General features: G+C 53.0%; 1 protein-coding gene across 1 annotated transcript; it reads right to left on the minus strand.

Annotated features, from left to right (window-relative positions):
• Nucleotides 1–6,202: 6,202 nt before the first annotated feature.
• Nucleotides 6,203–8,902, minus strand: FOXC2 (forkhead box C2). The gene has a single exon (XM_033069735.1). It carries the CDS (start codon nt 8,609–8,611, stop codon nt 7,139–7,141), a length of 1,473 nt encoding a protein of 490 aa, XP_032925626.1. The 5' UTR covers nt 8,612–8,902; the 3' UTR covers nt 6,203–7,138.
• Between the last annotated feature and the right edge of the window lie 6,050 nt (nt 8,903–14,952).

A 14,952-nucleotide genomic window follows, 5' to 3' on the forward strand; every position in this document is an offset into this window, starting at 1 on the left:
CGGGTTATTCCTTCATTTGTTTATAGAATTAGTCTGTTGATAAGTCTGCCCACCCAAGTCGAATCAAGCTGTGTTTATTTGGAAAAATTTCCGGGCACCCAATATATAAACGCACTGATCTGATGTTTGAAATATCACGTCCACCCTTTGACGCTGTAAGCACACACAGCAGAGCAGGATGTTCGCTGCTGGAGCTGGGGAGCAGCGGGCTGGGATCCCCGCAGCAAAACTGGGGCATTCAACAACGCAAAAATTAAAAAAAAAAAAAAAAAAAAAAAAAGAGAGAGAGAAAAGGAAGAGAAAGGGGTGGGTGAGGGGAGGAGGCAGAGCTGCGATGGCGAGGAAGGAAAAGGGTTGAGGTGTGAGGGGTCCTTTGCACCTCCCGGTTTTCCATCCCAAAGAGACCCCCGGGGACCCCCGGTGCGGCCCCGCTCCCAGCCCGAGCTGCGCTGGGGGAAGCTGCAGCAAAAAGGGGAATTTGGCAGGCCCGGGGAGGAGGGTCAGTATTTGTGAATGCGGGCCTGTTGCTTTATATTATGTACTTTCCTGTTTATAACAAGGAGGGAGATTATAACAACTTTACAAGTGCACACAGCTGGCCGGTGCTTACATTAGGAATTTGTGATGCTCTTTTTCTGTATAAACGTCCAGGTTTGGGGCTGTGTTTTCTGTTGTCGGATTTATTTTTTTTTTTTTTAATTCACTGACGTAACAGCTTTAATCCGAGGCCCCGAGGGATTCCGAGGCAGTTGGAGGTGTCGCCTGTGTCCCCAGTCCCCCCTCGGGTTTAGACCCGCGGCACCCCCTGTTCTGTGGAGCATCTTTTCTCCGAGGGAGGGAAGAAGAGGCCTGAGGGGGATTTTTTATCCTTCAAAGAGAAATATCCCAACAGCGCAGCTCCCCCGAGCCTGCCGGGATTTTTACCTGGCTGGGGTAGGGGTGGAAGCCGAGCTCCGGGGTGTCCCCCAGCGATGCCTCCACCTCCCCATCCCCGGATTTCCCTGCAAAGTTCCCCTTCACCCGTGGGGTTTCTCGCCCAGTGTCTCTCCCTTGCCGACAGAAGGATTTTCATCCCCGGGGTAAAACCCAGCGCGATGCTGTGGCGCTCCGGATGGGTCCTGGAAGCTGCGAATCGCCAGGAGAGCCTGGGAAACGCAGCCGGGGTGCGCAGGGAGGCGGCTCCTGGGGCGGGGGTCTGGGGGTCTCCCCTCTCACTGGCTGGGTCCACGCGTGGGAGGGGATCTCACCCCTCTAACACCGCCCTCGCCCGTAATTCCGCATCCCTCCCGCACCCTGCGCATCCCTGCCAGCCCCGGGAGCTGCAGCGCCGTGCCAAAAGCGCAATAAACCCCCAAATAAATAAAAAAAAGAGGAGAAAGGAGGGATTTGGGCGCTCCCCACCTCTCGATAGTGAGGAGCAGCACGCCCGAGGAACTTCCCCGCCTCTGGAGCATCCTCGGGGGGGAGGGATGGCTGCTCTGACCCGCCCGGCGCATCCTCAGGGTCTTCCCCCCCTCAGCCTCCTCCTCTCCCCACCTCGGGGAGTCCCCTGCTCCTTGAGACACTCCAGGCACGGATTAGTAAAATAATAAATACTCGCGTGTACGGCAAGAGACGGTCACGGGCTCCCGCTCTCTCCCCGAGCTCCCTCCCCCAGTAAAATTCTCGCTTCCTCCCTTGTTTTCCCCTCTTGGCGGTGGGAAATCCTTGGAGGCGGGGATGCGGCTTTTCTCTCCGTTCCTTCTTCCCAGCTCGTGTGCTGCGTGTTATCCCTGTTATCCCTTTCCTGCCGGCGGCATCGCTGGAGCTCTTTAGCTGCGTTATCCGCACGGGATCAGCCTCCGACAGGCTCCGGTGGCTGCGGGGGGGCCGGGAAGCGACAGAGGGGCGTTCTTGATGTTGTTGGTACCGTCGCTCTTTCCCTAAACGGGAAAAAAACAAACAAACAACGAGGAGCCGGCGATGGAGGCGCTCCTGGATGGGTTTCCCCTCCTCTCCAGCTGACGAGCCCCTTTTAAAGCAGCAGAGAGGAGAGGTCGCGCACGGAGCCCCCGGCAGGAGCAGGGCACGAAGGAGCTCTCCCCGTTCCTCCTGCATCCCGGGAAGTGGGGGAAGAAGGGGTGGAAATTAGTGCTCCCCATTCCTGATTCATCCTGGGAAATTAAGGAAGAAGGGATGGAAATCAGTGCCCCTCATTCCTGATCCATCCCGGGAAATGGGGGAAGAAGGGATGGAAATCAGTGCTCCCCATTCCTGATCCATCCTGGGAAATTAAGGAAGAAGGGGTGGAAATCAGTGCTCCCCATTCCTGATCCCTCCTGGGAAATGAGGGGAAGAAGGGGTGGAAATCAGTGCTCCCCATTCCTGATCAATCCTGGGAAATGGGGAAATGGAGATGTAAATCAGAACTCCCCATTCCTGATCCATCCTGGGAAATGGGGAAATGGGGATATAAATCAGTGCTCCCCATTCCTGATCCATCTGGGAAATGGGGGAAGAAGGGGTGGAAATCAGTGCTCCCCATTCCTGATCCATCCCGGGAAATGAGGGAAGAAGGGGTGGAAATCAGTGCTCCCCATTCCTCCTGCATCCCGGGAAGGAGGAGAGCAGGATGTAAATCAGAGCCCCCAACCCTGCTGCATCCCAGTCTTGGGGGGAAGAAGGGGTGTGAATTAGAGCTTCCTTTTCCTGCTGCATCGCAGGATGGGGGCAGCAGGAATGTAAATCAGAGTTTCTCACTCCTGCTGCATCCCGGGATGAGGGGAGCAGGGCAAAAATCAGAGCTCTCCACTCCCACTGCATCCAAATCTTGGGGGGAAGAAGGGCAAAAATCAGAGCTCCCCATTCCTGATCCATCCTGGGAAATGGGGAAATGGGGGTGTAAATCAGAGCTCCCCATTCGTGCTGCATCGCGGGTGTAAATCCGTGATTCCCACTCCCACCTTAGTCCTGCCCGGGAGAAATGGGGGTGTAAATCAGTGCTCCCCGTTCCTGCTGCACGCCGGGATGGGGGGAACAGGGGAAAAAACTGTGCTCCCCTCTCCTGCTGCATCCTGGGGAGGAGCGGGAATGTGAATCAGAGCTCCCCATTTCTGCTGCACCCCGGGATATGGGGAACAGGACAAGTGGGGAACAGGGCAAAAACCAGCGCTCCCCATTCCTGCTGCATCCTGGCCTGGGAGGGGGAGCTGGAATGTGGATCAGAGCTCCCCATTCCTGCTGCACCCCGGGATTTAGGGAACAGGACAAAAACAGTGCTCCCCATTCCCACTGCATCCCAGGATTTGGGGAACAGGACAAACCCAGAGCTCCTCATTCCTGCTGCACCCCGGAATGTGGGGAACAGGACAAGTGGGGAACAGGACAAAAACCAGAGCTCGCCATTCCTGCTGCAGCCCAGCCTGGGCTCCTCAGGAACATGAATCAGAGCTCCCCATTCCTGCTGCACCCCAGGATTTGGGGAGCAGGGCAAAATTCAGTGTTCCCCGTTCCTGCTGCATCCCAGGATTTGAGGAACAGGACAAACCCAGTGCTCCCCATTCCTGCTGCACCCCGGGATTTAGGGAACAGGACAAACCCAGAGCTCCCCATTCCTGCAGCCCAGCCTGGGCTCCTCAGCCCCGAGCTCCCGGCAGAGCTGCCGCCCCTCGCCCCCGAGCCCGGAGCTCAGACACGCTCCCTCGGTGCTGCCCCGCCATCAGGGATGTATTTCCTTCTCTCCCGGCCTTCCAGAGCCGGGCATGGATTTTTTGCAGTCTCTTCTGAAATGACAGAAGAGCTCATGGCCTTCCCCAAAAACTTCTCGGCCGGCGCCTTCCCACGAGCTCTGGGGAAGGTGGGGGTGGGTGGGAGGGATGAGACAGCTCGGGCTGGGCTGGGCGGGGGTCTGGGGGGATTCCTGAGGGGAATGTGTCTCACCCGGGGCCTGGAGCACCAGGGGAACGCTCCCTTAACTGGGCTATGGGGACGAGATGGAAAACCGCTGGATCTTCTCTCCAAGAGCGAAACTGTCTGGGGTTTTGGACAGGTTTGCAAACCCGGTGGTGAATGGAATGCAAGAAAAAAAAATTATGAAACCCATCCACCATCCTCATCCCCTTCCCTGAGCCACCCCGAGCCCCAGCCCGGGGCCACCAGGCACACAGAATCATCAGCCAATCCCCCGGGGCCAAGCCTGGACCCCTGACATATGGGAGAGGGGCTATGGGGGGTTTGTGCCGCCCCTTCGAGGGGCTGCAGGGCCAAATCTGGTCATGGCTGCCTTCAAAAGTTACCCTGGGCCTTCCTCCTTCCTTCACTCCTTCCTTCCTTCCCCTCTGTCCCGGCCAGCCTGGAGTCACCTGTCGCGACAGACTCGGATCGCGGTATCGAGCTTTTAAACAGAGTCACGAAAGGATCCCCGTGTCCCGCACGGGGCACTCGCCTCTCCTGAGCCACCAGCCCACCCCAAAAATTCTCCTGCGACAACAGCCCACCCCAAAGGGCTCCCATTGGGTCTGGGGGTGACGAGGGACAGGACGGACACAGTAGAGGGACGGGAGGAGGGACGGGAGGAGTGCAGAGCCCATGCGGGAGCGTCCTGCCGGGGCGAGGCGGGGACACAAACCCCAAAAAGGAGTTTTTTGGGGGGAAAACGGGATCCCAAAAAGTGCCCAGCAGCAGCGCGGGGAGAGCCAGCAGAGCCCTGGGGTGTCCCGAGTCCCGCATCTCGAGTCCCGCATCCCGAATCCCGAATCCATCCCTGCCAGAGGAAAAGGGTCCCCGAGAGCCCTGGTGGGAAGATGCGGGAGCAGCGGCGATCCCGGCATTTCTCAGCGCGTGTGGGAAAGCCCAGAGCAGGCACCTGACTTCTGTCATCTCCCCCCACAGCGTCCCCGCGATCCACGCAGGAAAAAAATCCCACGGGAAGAGGGTCTGGACCGGAGAAAAATTCTTTCCCCATTCTCTTTTCCTCCTATTTATTTTCTTTACATCATTTTACTCCTTTTATTTCCCTATTTATTGATTTTTTTACACTCTGTATTTTCTCTTATTAAGAGTGCCACTTTGACTTTCATTTCATAAAAAAATAAGAAAAGAAGAAAATACAAAATTAAATAAAAAGCACCCTCTGAGAGCCAGGAAAAACGGCAGGGAGTTTTTTTTTTTCACAAGAATGTTCCTTAAAATACAGCTCAAGTGAGGCTCAGACATTTTTTTCTCATTTGAATCGAGACTTTCGGTGCTTTTTGCCAGCTTTCAAGCGCAGGCGAAATTTAACCGGTCAAAATCAATTTAGATCATCGATTTCAACAGCCTGACGTGGATATATAACCACTCCCAAACCCCGAAAAAAGGGTTTTGAGGGGCACTGAGGGGTTTTGTGCGAGGTGGGACGGGGGCACGGTTGGGATTTATCCCCTGGAAATGCTGGGTGGATGCGATTTTACAGCTCTGGCTCCTGAAAGCTGCGTTTGCAAAGTTTCAAACACCTCCTAAACTCTGCTTTAGGCATTCCCAGGCTTTCAGGATTGCTAAATGCGGCGTTTTACCCTGGGTTAAAGCTGCTCGAACAGGTTAAAGGATGATTTGGGAAAAGCCAGAATATCTGGCAGTGCCCGGCCTTGCGAACAGGAGCTTAAACAGATGAAGAGAAAGTTCAAATCAGCCAATACTTCAAACAAGAGAGGATTCCAAAACTGCAATGATTCTCCAGTGAACTTTCCACCTTTCTAAGACTCCGCAGCGAGGCCGGGTTGAAATGATCGCTCTCACTCCCAGGCACCCGGGATTCCTTTCAAGAAAACCAAATATATAAATAAAATGGATTTTAGGGGGGTTGTTCTTTAGAAAGAGGCGGCTCCGGGCACGGAAACTCCGAGCCCCCCGCAAGGGCCGCGCTCGGAAGGACGGGCCGAGAGGAGCAGAAATTCCCCTCCCTGCTCCTCCTGATTTTTTCCCCTTTTTTTCCCCCATCAAAGGCCTGGGAAAACTCCCGAAATTTCAGGGATTCAGGGTTGAGCGGCTCAGCCCCACTGTGTTTTTCCGTCCCCCCCTCCCCAGTTGTACAATTCCAGCTCTTCAATTTTTTCTCCAAGAAAGAAACCTTCAGGAAAACCATTTTGTTTTAAAAACAACCTCTGGTACGTTTTGTGCGTGAAGGAAAGGTGAAGGGAGGGGAAAAAAAAAGTTTAAAAACCCCCAGATTAGACACAGAGAAGACTTGGAGCAGAAAAAACCAGCACGGATTTATTTTAAGGTAAGTACAACAATTAGGACCACATAAGACAAACGAACTTTGAAGCAGGTTAAAGCAAATAGTCCTTAGGAATGGTAAAGGTGAAATCTATTATACAAAACATCACACGTCGTAAATAATAATAAAAAAGTATCAGATACTTTGTCTATTTTTTTTTCCTTAAAAAAAAAAAATCCACCAGCAAAAAATAAATTATTTCCTCGTCTTGCGAAAAGAACAGCTCTAAAACGAAAGAAAATCTATTGCATAATTGTACACAGAAGAAGAAGAAGAAATCACTTGTCATTAATTTGGAAGTTAGGAACCGTTGGGCGAGACAAAAATAATCCAGTGAACTCAACTTTAAATATTATATTAATGGCTCTGAAAATCAGCCTGATTAGAAATCCACATATTTTTTACAGCACAACAGAGAACTCAAAAAATACCCAGGACATATATTTATATATATATTTATAAACTTTTTTTTTTCCTTTTAAATCGTATAAATGGTCGTTGTGATATTGGTCCATAACTTATTTTTTCTGAGACCTCCTATACTTTAGCATATAAAATTTGCCACTTTTAGATAGACATATATATATATATAATTTTTTTAACCTTTTTCTTTTCTTTCTTTTTTTATGTCTTTTTTTTTTTTTCCTTTTTCAAATGAGACATCCCCCTTTTTTCAAGTAAAAGATACTTGTCCAGAATTTAAGGAGGCCCAAAACCGGGGCTTTTGGCATCTTCAAACCTGCGAATTTCACTTTGAAGTGAAAACTTCAAATCTGTGGCCGCAAAGTCCACGGGGAAGCTTGTCAGATTTTATTGGTGTGGGTTTATTTCTCCCGATTTTTTTTTTAATAGTTATTATTAATATTATTTTTTTTATGGGCCTAAAAGGGGGGTGACGGCTACTCAGTACTTAGTGCAGTCGTAGGAGTAGGGGGCGGCGTGGCGATAAAGGGAGGGCGCGGATCTGTAGGGGATCTGACAGGCGGAGTTGCTGCTCACCTGATGCTCGCTCAGCGCCGCGCTCTCCATCCCCAACCGGTGCGACGTGAACATTTCCCGCACGTTGGGAAAAGTCTGCTGCTGAGAGCCGAAAGTGTGGCCGGGCAGGTGGCTCAGCTCAGCGCCGTGATTCAGGTACCAAGAAGCCGCGGGCTGTCCCCCCGCCGCCCCTCCGCCAGCACCGCCGCCTCCGTGGGGATGCCCGGTACCCAGCGCTCCGTCCTGCCCCGCGGGCAAACTCAGCGTGCCTAACGGCGACGGAGCACCGGTGGGATGCTCGGCCAGCCCGTCCTCCAGCGGAGCGCACATGTGAGCCGGCCTGTCGCCGCTGTAGAGGCTCATAGCCCGCATGCTGCAGTGGTAGCTCCCACTAGTGTCCAGCGCCTGGCTGCACGCCGCGCTGTAGCCCGACGGTTGCCCCGCGGGGTAGCCCAGCGCCAGCCCGCCGCCCGTCCTGCCCGAGGCGGCACTCACCGGGCTCAGCTCGCCCGCGGGGGAAGTCCGCAGGGTCATGATGCTCTCCACGCTGAAGCCCGGCAGCCCGTTGCCCGCGGGGTGATGCTCGGGCAGGGACGCGTCCGGAGAGGCGGCGGCGGGGGGCGAGGCGGCGCTGCGGGGGCTGTCCCGCAGGGCCCCGCCGCTGGCCGGGCTCAGCGTCTCCACCTTGGTGATCACGGGCAGCTCGGGAGACGCCGTCTCGCTCTTGATCACCACCTTCTTCTCGGAGGCCGGCGCCGAGGCGGAGGAAGAGGAAGAGGAGGAGGAGGCTTCCTTGGGGAGGTCGGCGCCGGGCAGCCCGGGGGGCTTGGGCTGCTCCTTCAGCAGCCGCTCCCGGGCCTCCTCTTTCTCCTTGGAGACATCCTTCTTCTTGAAGCGTCTCCGGCGGCGCAGGAAGCTGCCGTTCTCGAACATGTTGTAGGAGTCGGGGTCCAGGGTCCAGTAGCTGCCCTTGCCCGGCTTCTTGTCGTCGCGGGGCACTTTGACGAAGCACTCGTTGAGCGAGAGGTTGTGGCGGATGCTGTTCTGCCAGCCCTGCTTGTTCTCTCGGTAGAAAGGGAAGCGGTCCATGATGAACTGGTAAATCCCATTGAGCGTGATCTTCTTGTCGGGGGCGTTCTGGATGGCCATGGTGATGAGGGCGATGTAGCTGTAAGGTGGCTTCACCAGGTCTTTGGGGGCGGTGGGCTGGTGCGGGTGGTAGGGGCCGTAGGATCGCCCCATGCCCGCCGCGTACTGCTCGGCGTGGCCCGAATAGACGCTCATGGGGTTGCCCATGCCGCCGTACGTCCCGGCTGCCCGGTAGTAGTTCTGCTCGCTTAAATACGGCACCACTCCCAAAGCGTTGGGGTCCGAGACGGAGTAGCGAGCCTGCATCATGGAGAGGGGCTTCCCGCGGCCGCGGAGGCGAGGAGGAAGAGGAGGACGGTGGAAGGGCCTCACCCCCGTCCGGGACCCCTCCGCGGAGAAGGGAGAGAGGGAGAGAGCGGGAGAGAGAGAGAGAGAGAGTCTCGGAGCCGAGCTAAATCCCAGCGTGTCCTCTAGCAGCGGCACGGCAGCGGCATCCTCCGGGTCGCCGGGGGCAGGGTGGTCTCTGGCGGCCTCTCCCTCCCTCTGTATGACTGTGATTCTGCTACACACGCCTGCGGGCAGCTGGGCTGGGCTGGGGGGGTGCTGTTCTCGCAGGAAAAGGGAATTAAAAAAAAAAAAAAAAAAAGGCAGCAAACCAAAAACAAAACCGAAAAAAAATTATAAAAAAAAATTAAAAAATTAAAATGAAAAAGAAGAAAAAGCAGCCTTGCGGAAAACCCAGTCCTTGTCACAACAACGGCCCGAAACGTTCCGGAGCCCCCGGAGGGGTGCGGGAGCCGCCGAGCTCCCTCCCGGCCGCGCTGCGCAGCTTCAAAACTCGCCCCGCGCCGCCGCCGCATTTTTACTCCGCGCTGGCCCCGCCCCTCGCCGCGCCCGCCAGCCAATGGGAGCGCGCGGCGCCGCGGCCGCAGCCAATAGGAGAGCGCGGCGCCGCGGCCGCAGCCAATGGGAACGCGGGACGCGGCGGCGCTGGCGGGCGGCCCCCGCGCGCTCCCGGGCCGGGCCGAGCCCCGCGCCGGGCACCCCCAGCCCCCTCCGCACGGGATCGAGGGATTCGGCCCCAAAAAACAGCGCCGAGCTGGCCGGGAAGCTCTGCCCGCTGCCCTTCCCAGGCTAACAGCACAGGGTTTGAGCGTTTTTTGCAGGCAGGTTGATGTCGGGATGGTGGGAGAGGTGACACCGCGCCGGTGTCGCTGTGCCCGCAGGTTCTGCGTTCACGTTTTTAAATATATTAAATTTCCCGTTTGAATGTATTTCAGTGGAATTCCTCGGGACAGGCCCTGGGTGCTCGCCCGGTGCCGGGGACATCGCGCCCCGGTCCCGCTGGCGCCGTCGCTGCGGGTTCAGAGATTCCTCTGCCGCTTTGGGGGAGCTCGGGGATATTTTGTTATTATAGAAAAAACCCAGCAAAACAATAAAAACAGCGCGTTTAAGGGTCTAATTTTTTTTTTCGTTCCGGGCGTTGAGGTGGATTTTCTTGTGCCTGTGAAATCCGCCCCTCTGCCATCTCCATAATGAGTTCATTAGAGAAGAGTGGCACAATTAGGGACGCATGGTGACCAAGTGTAAACTCAAGTGTTGGGAGAAACTGCTGCGAGTTGTTCTGTTCCACCCGAGAGAAGCGTGGATCTGCCGGGGGAAGCAGCCGAGGTGGGAAACCAGCGATTTCCCTGCTCCGCAGGGAAAAAAAATAAATAAAAATAAAATATATCTATAATCAAAAATAGCGCTGCAAAATCGAAAAGAGCGAGATAAGGTGGAAATTAATTTGGTGTCACTTCGGCCGGGCTCTTTCCCGCTGCCTCCCCCGAGCCTGGCCGCTGCCGCTCTGATTCCCGAGCGGTGATTTTTGGGTTTCTTACACTGTAATTTTGCCTTGCCCTCCTTGCAATTTGTGTGGTTTCGTAAGGCTTTAAACAAAGATATTATTTTTTTTCCCCCAAAGTCGGGCTGGGATTTTGGCTGGCTGTGGGATCCAGGGTCGCTTTCCCGCTCGCAGCCGGCTCCGGCCGTGGGAACCCGGCGGGACTGTTAATTACCGGAGATTTTCTTAATAAGAAAGGAAACGATTTTATGCGATAACTAAAGGGAGGGAAAAAAATTAAATTTTGAGGCAGCTCCTCTACAAGGAGGGATGGTTAAAAATGATCTGCGATGGGAAAAATTGATTTGGAAGTTTGTCCGGGAGGTTCAAAATTGTTATTTAATTTTGACGGAAATAATTTTGAGTGTTCGGGGAGGGTTTCGTCCACCGAGTAAATGTCCGGGGATATTTTGTTTGGGAAAACAAATAGTGAATTCAGCGAGATAAGCTGATACTTTTCATGTAAATGTATGACCATAAGAGAAAACTTTTATTTTTTTTTCTGGAATAATTTGAGAACGAGTTCACACTTTTATGTTCGGTTTTCAAATAAAGCACATTTCTCGTAACAACTTGGGTTGTGTCTTAGCGTACACAAGCATATGGGATTTCTTTAACGATATGTTTCTAAAATTCAGGAATTTTTAAATACAGAGGTTGAGCAAAGCCACCCCTGCGGTGTCCCAGTGCTGTCCCTTCCTAGAAGCCTGGAGAAATATCCCTGATGGAATCTTACCTCTCCTCGGCTGAAAACTTTACCAAGCTGAATTTCTACAGAACCCCCAGAAGCAGCAAAAGTTCTTTGCTTGCTGCAGCTGGGCACCGAGCAGAGACTGAACCAGCGGGCTCGGAAAAGCCCAAAATTCGAATGGATTGAAGACAAAAAATTAAATAAAATAAAAACAGCATTATGAAAAATACGGGGGGAGCGCGGAGAGAGGAGCCCCTTCGAGGGGGAGAGCGGGAGGCGCTTGGAAATGCGGGATTCCCCCGCGGGGGTTCTCCGGTGGTTCGCCGGTTTTCTTCTCGCAGCCTTTACCGGCAGCGGCAGCGGAGCTTTCACAGAGCTCGGGGCGCCCCGGGACCGCTCCGGGGACATTCCCGGGACCGCTCCGGGGACATTCCCGGGACCGCTCCGGGTGTTGTTCCCGAGGCCACTCCCGGTGTCACTCCGGGCCATTCCCGAGCCCTTCCCGGTGTCGTTCCCGGGTTGTTCCCGGTACCTTTCCTGTGCCGATCCTTGTGTCATTCTCGGGCAGTTCCCGGTGTCGTTCCCGGGCTGCTCCCGGTATTATTCCCGGGCTGCTCCCGGTATTATTCCCGGACTATTCCCGACCCATTCCCGGTGTCGTTCTCAGTTTCGTTCCCAGTTTCGTTCCCAGTTTCGTTCCTGGTGTCGCTCCCGGGGCCGCTCCGGTCTCACCTGCCCGCGGGGTCTCCGCGCGGCGTGTGTCGCCCCCCAGGGGACATCGCGGGGATTGCAGCGCTCTCCGGAACCGCCCGGGCGCGGGGACAGGGACAGAGGGACAGGGATGTGGACAGAGAGACTGGGATGGGGACAGAGGGACAGAGACAGAGGGACAGGGACGGGGACAGAGGGACAGGGATGAGGACAGAGGGACAATGAGAGATTGAGCAGGAAAAGAGGAAAGAGAGACAAGCGTGGGAGAGAGGATGGAGGTGGGAACAACGGAGAGAGAGGATGAGTGGAGAAAATAATTAAGTAAGTGGGAAGAGGGAAAGTAGGGAAGAAAGACAGAAAAGGAAAGCAAAAGGAAGGAATGATGGAAGGAAAGAGTGAGGGGCAAAAGGGAGGGAGAGAGGGAGGGAGGGAGGGAGGGAGGAAGGAAGGATTCCAGGAAGGAAGGAAGGAAGGATTCCAGGAAGGAAGGATTCCAGGAAGGATTCCAGGAAGGATTCCAGGAAGGAAGGATTCCAGGAAGGAAGGAAGGATTCCAGGAAGGAAGGAAGGATTCCAGGAAGGAAGGAAGGATTCCAGGAAGGAAGGATTCCAGGAAGGAAGGAAGGAAGGATTCCAGGAAGGAAGGATTCCAGGAAGGAAGGATTCCAGGAAGGAAGGAAGGAAGGATTCCAGGAAGGAAGGATTCCAGGAAGGAAGGATTCCAGGAAGGAAGGATTCCAGGAAGGATTCCAGGAAGGAAGGATTCCAGGAAGGAAGGATTCCAGGAAGGAAGGATTCCAGGAAGGATTCCAGGAAGGATTCCAGGAAGGAAGGAAGGAAGGAAGGAAGGAAGGAAGGATTCCAGGAAGGAAGGATTCCAGGAAGGAAGGATTCCAGGAAGGAAGGATTCCAGGAAGGATTCCAGGAAGGATTCCAGGAAGGATTCCAGGAAGGAAGGATTCCAGGAAGGAAGGATTCCAGGAAGGAAGGAAGGATTCCAGGAAGGAAGGAAGGATGGAAGGAAGGAAGGAAGGAAGGAAGGAAGGAAGGAAGGAAGGAAGGAAGGAAGGAAGGAAGGAAGGAAGGAAGGAAGGAAGGAAGGAAGGAAGGAAGGAAGGAAGGAAGGAAGGAAGGAAGGAAGGAAGGAAGGAAGGAAGGAAGGAAGGAAGGAAGGAAGGAAGGAAGGAAGGAAGGAAGGAAGGAAGGAAGGAAGGAAGGAAGGAAGGAAGGAAGGAAGGAAGGAAGGAAGGAAGGAAGGAAGGAAGGAAGGAAGGAAGGAAGGAAGGAAGGAAGGAAGGAAGGAAGGAAGGAAGGAAGGAAGGAAGGAAGGAAGGAAGGAAGGAAGGAAGGAAGGAAGGAAGGAAGGAAGGAAGGAAGGAAGGAAGGAAGGAAGGAAGGAAGGAAGGAAGGAAGGAAGGAAGGAAGGAAGGAAGGAAGGAAGGAAGGAAGGAAGGAAGGAAGGAAGGAAGGAAGGAAGGAAGGAGCTCTGTCTGGCTCCAGCCCAGACCCACTGATGCACATTAATTTCTCCAGATTTTGCACCTGAACTCACTCTATTCACACATGGAAATCCACACTCCTTTCATTAATGGAAACTACCTTAAAAATGCTTTAATTTAAAGTTTGTAGCCTTTTTAAAATGTTCACTATTGAACCCCAAGCAGAATGTTAGGCCTGGTTTAAAGCTCCTTTTTGGGTGCATTTGGGCTGATTTTCCTGCCTGCCCAGGCGTGTTCAGCCTGCAGTTCCAAGAAATGATTCCTGCATCACAAGAAGTTGCATTCTGCATTTTCCCCAGGGTTTGGATTCATCCGATTCATCTGTCCCTCCCCTTTTTTAGGTGTTTTCACAAGGGAGAGCTGCATTTTATTTGCTTCAAAATCCCACATCCTTTTTTAACCTCTTCCACTGAAATATTTGATTCAGCTTGGTAAAAATGGATTTTAGAAGTGATCCAGGCACATCCAAAGTTTTCCAGGAGTTTTCCAGGAGTTTCCATGACTTTTCCATGAGTTTTCCATGAGTTGTTTTCCATGAGTTTTCCAGGAGTTTCCATGAGTTTCCATGAGTTTTCCATGAGTTTTCCATGACTTTTCCATGAGCTTTCTATGACTTTTCCATGACTTTTTCAGGAGTTTTCCAGGAGTTTTCCATGAGTTGAGTTTTCCACGAGTTTCCATGAGTTTTCCATGAGTTTTCCATGAGTTTCCATGAGCTTTCCAAGAGTTTTCCAGGAGTTTTCCAGGAGTTTTCCACGAGTTTCCATGAGTTTTCCAGGAGTTTTCCATGAGTTTTTCAGAAGTTTTCCACGAGTTTTCCATGAGTTTTCCATGTTTTCCATTAATTTTCCGTAAGTTTTCCATGAGTCTTCCATGAGTCTTCCATGAGTTTCCCATGAGTTTCCCATGAGTTTTCCATGAGTTTTCCATGAGGAGGCAGCGCAGGAATGAGTTTCAAACACCCCAGCCCAGCTCCACATGGGTGGCCTGCTGTGGCTGGAAGGATTCCCACTGGCTCCAGCAGCATTCCAAGCCAAGGAAAGGCTCTTCCCAAACCCCATCACAGCACCACAGCTCCAAATTTTATTTTTTTGGATGCTTCCAAGCGAAAAGGTGAAGCATCACATATTAATCCAAATTTGGGAATCGCTCAGAGCTGGAGGGGGAAACTGAGCTGGGAAGAGTCTTGGCCTTTATGGAGAAAAAAACTGCTCAGAAAAAAGAATTTGCATCTGCCCAGCTCCGTCTGCAACCGCTCAGAGAGGAGCACCCGAATTTGTTCCGCTTTTTTGGGTTGGCACAGCCACAGCTCTGATGGATCCGCAGCATCCAAGCCAAGCAAAAAACTCTGAAGATATTCCCCCCCTTCCCTTATTTATTTAAAATAAACCTTCGTTGTTTCGTTGTTCCCATGACCCCTCCATCCCACTCCGCTCAGGAATGTCGGGATTCTCAATGTCCTCCTTCTTGGGGTGGTTTTAGTAGAATACACTAATTCTATAAATAATAAATCATGCAAACAAGTCATTTATTATCCAATTAAAGGCGAGCAAGAAGTGAACTTTCGGGAAGCCGGCAGACTGGGGAGCCCACGTAGAGACTGGGTATTGTTTGATTCGCCAGTAGCCAATTTTTAATGGAAAAGTAATTAATGTGAGGGATTGTTTTACAAAAAGCATGGTGGGATTTTTACCCCCAGCCATAAGACACGATGGAAATCCCGCGGTATTTGTACAATGCGGACGGAAATCTCACATTAATGCGTCAGCACAGCCTTTTTTATGTTTAATTCCAGAAGTAAAGCGGGTCCTGGGTGACCTTCCCTTACCCTGCTCCCCCAGCTTCGCCTCCGAGGCGTTTTGAG

This window comes from Catharus ustulatus, chromosome 11 (assembly GCF_009819885.2).
Source record: "Catharus ustulatus isolate bCatUst1 chromosome 11, bCatUst1.pri.v2, whole genome shotgun sequence".
Classification (NCBI taxonomy): domain Eukaryota; kingdom Metazoa; phylum Chordata; class Aves; order Passeriformes; family Turdidae; genus Catharus; species Catharus ustulatus.

Coding starts and splice junctions, on each gene's coding strand:
- FOXC2 (XM_033069735.1), bottom strand. CDS start 8,611: ATGATGCAGGCTCGCTACTCCGTCTCGGACCCCAACGCTTTGGGAGTG.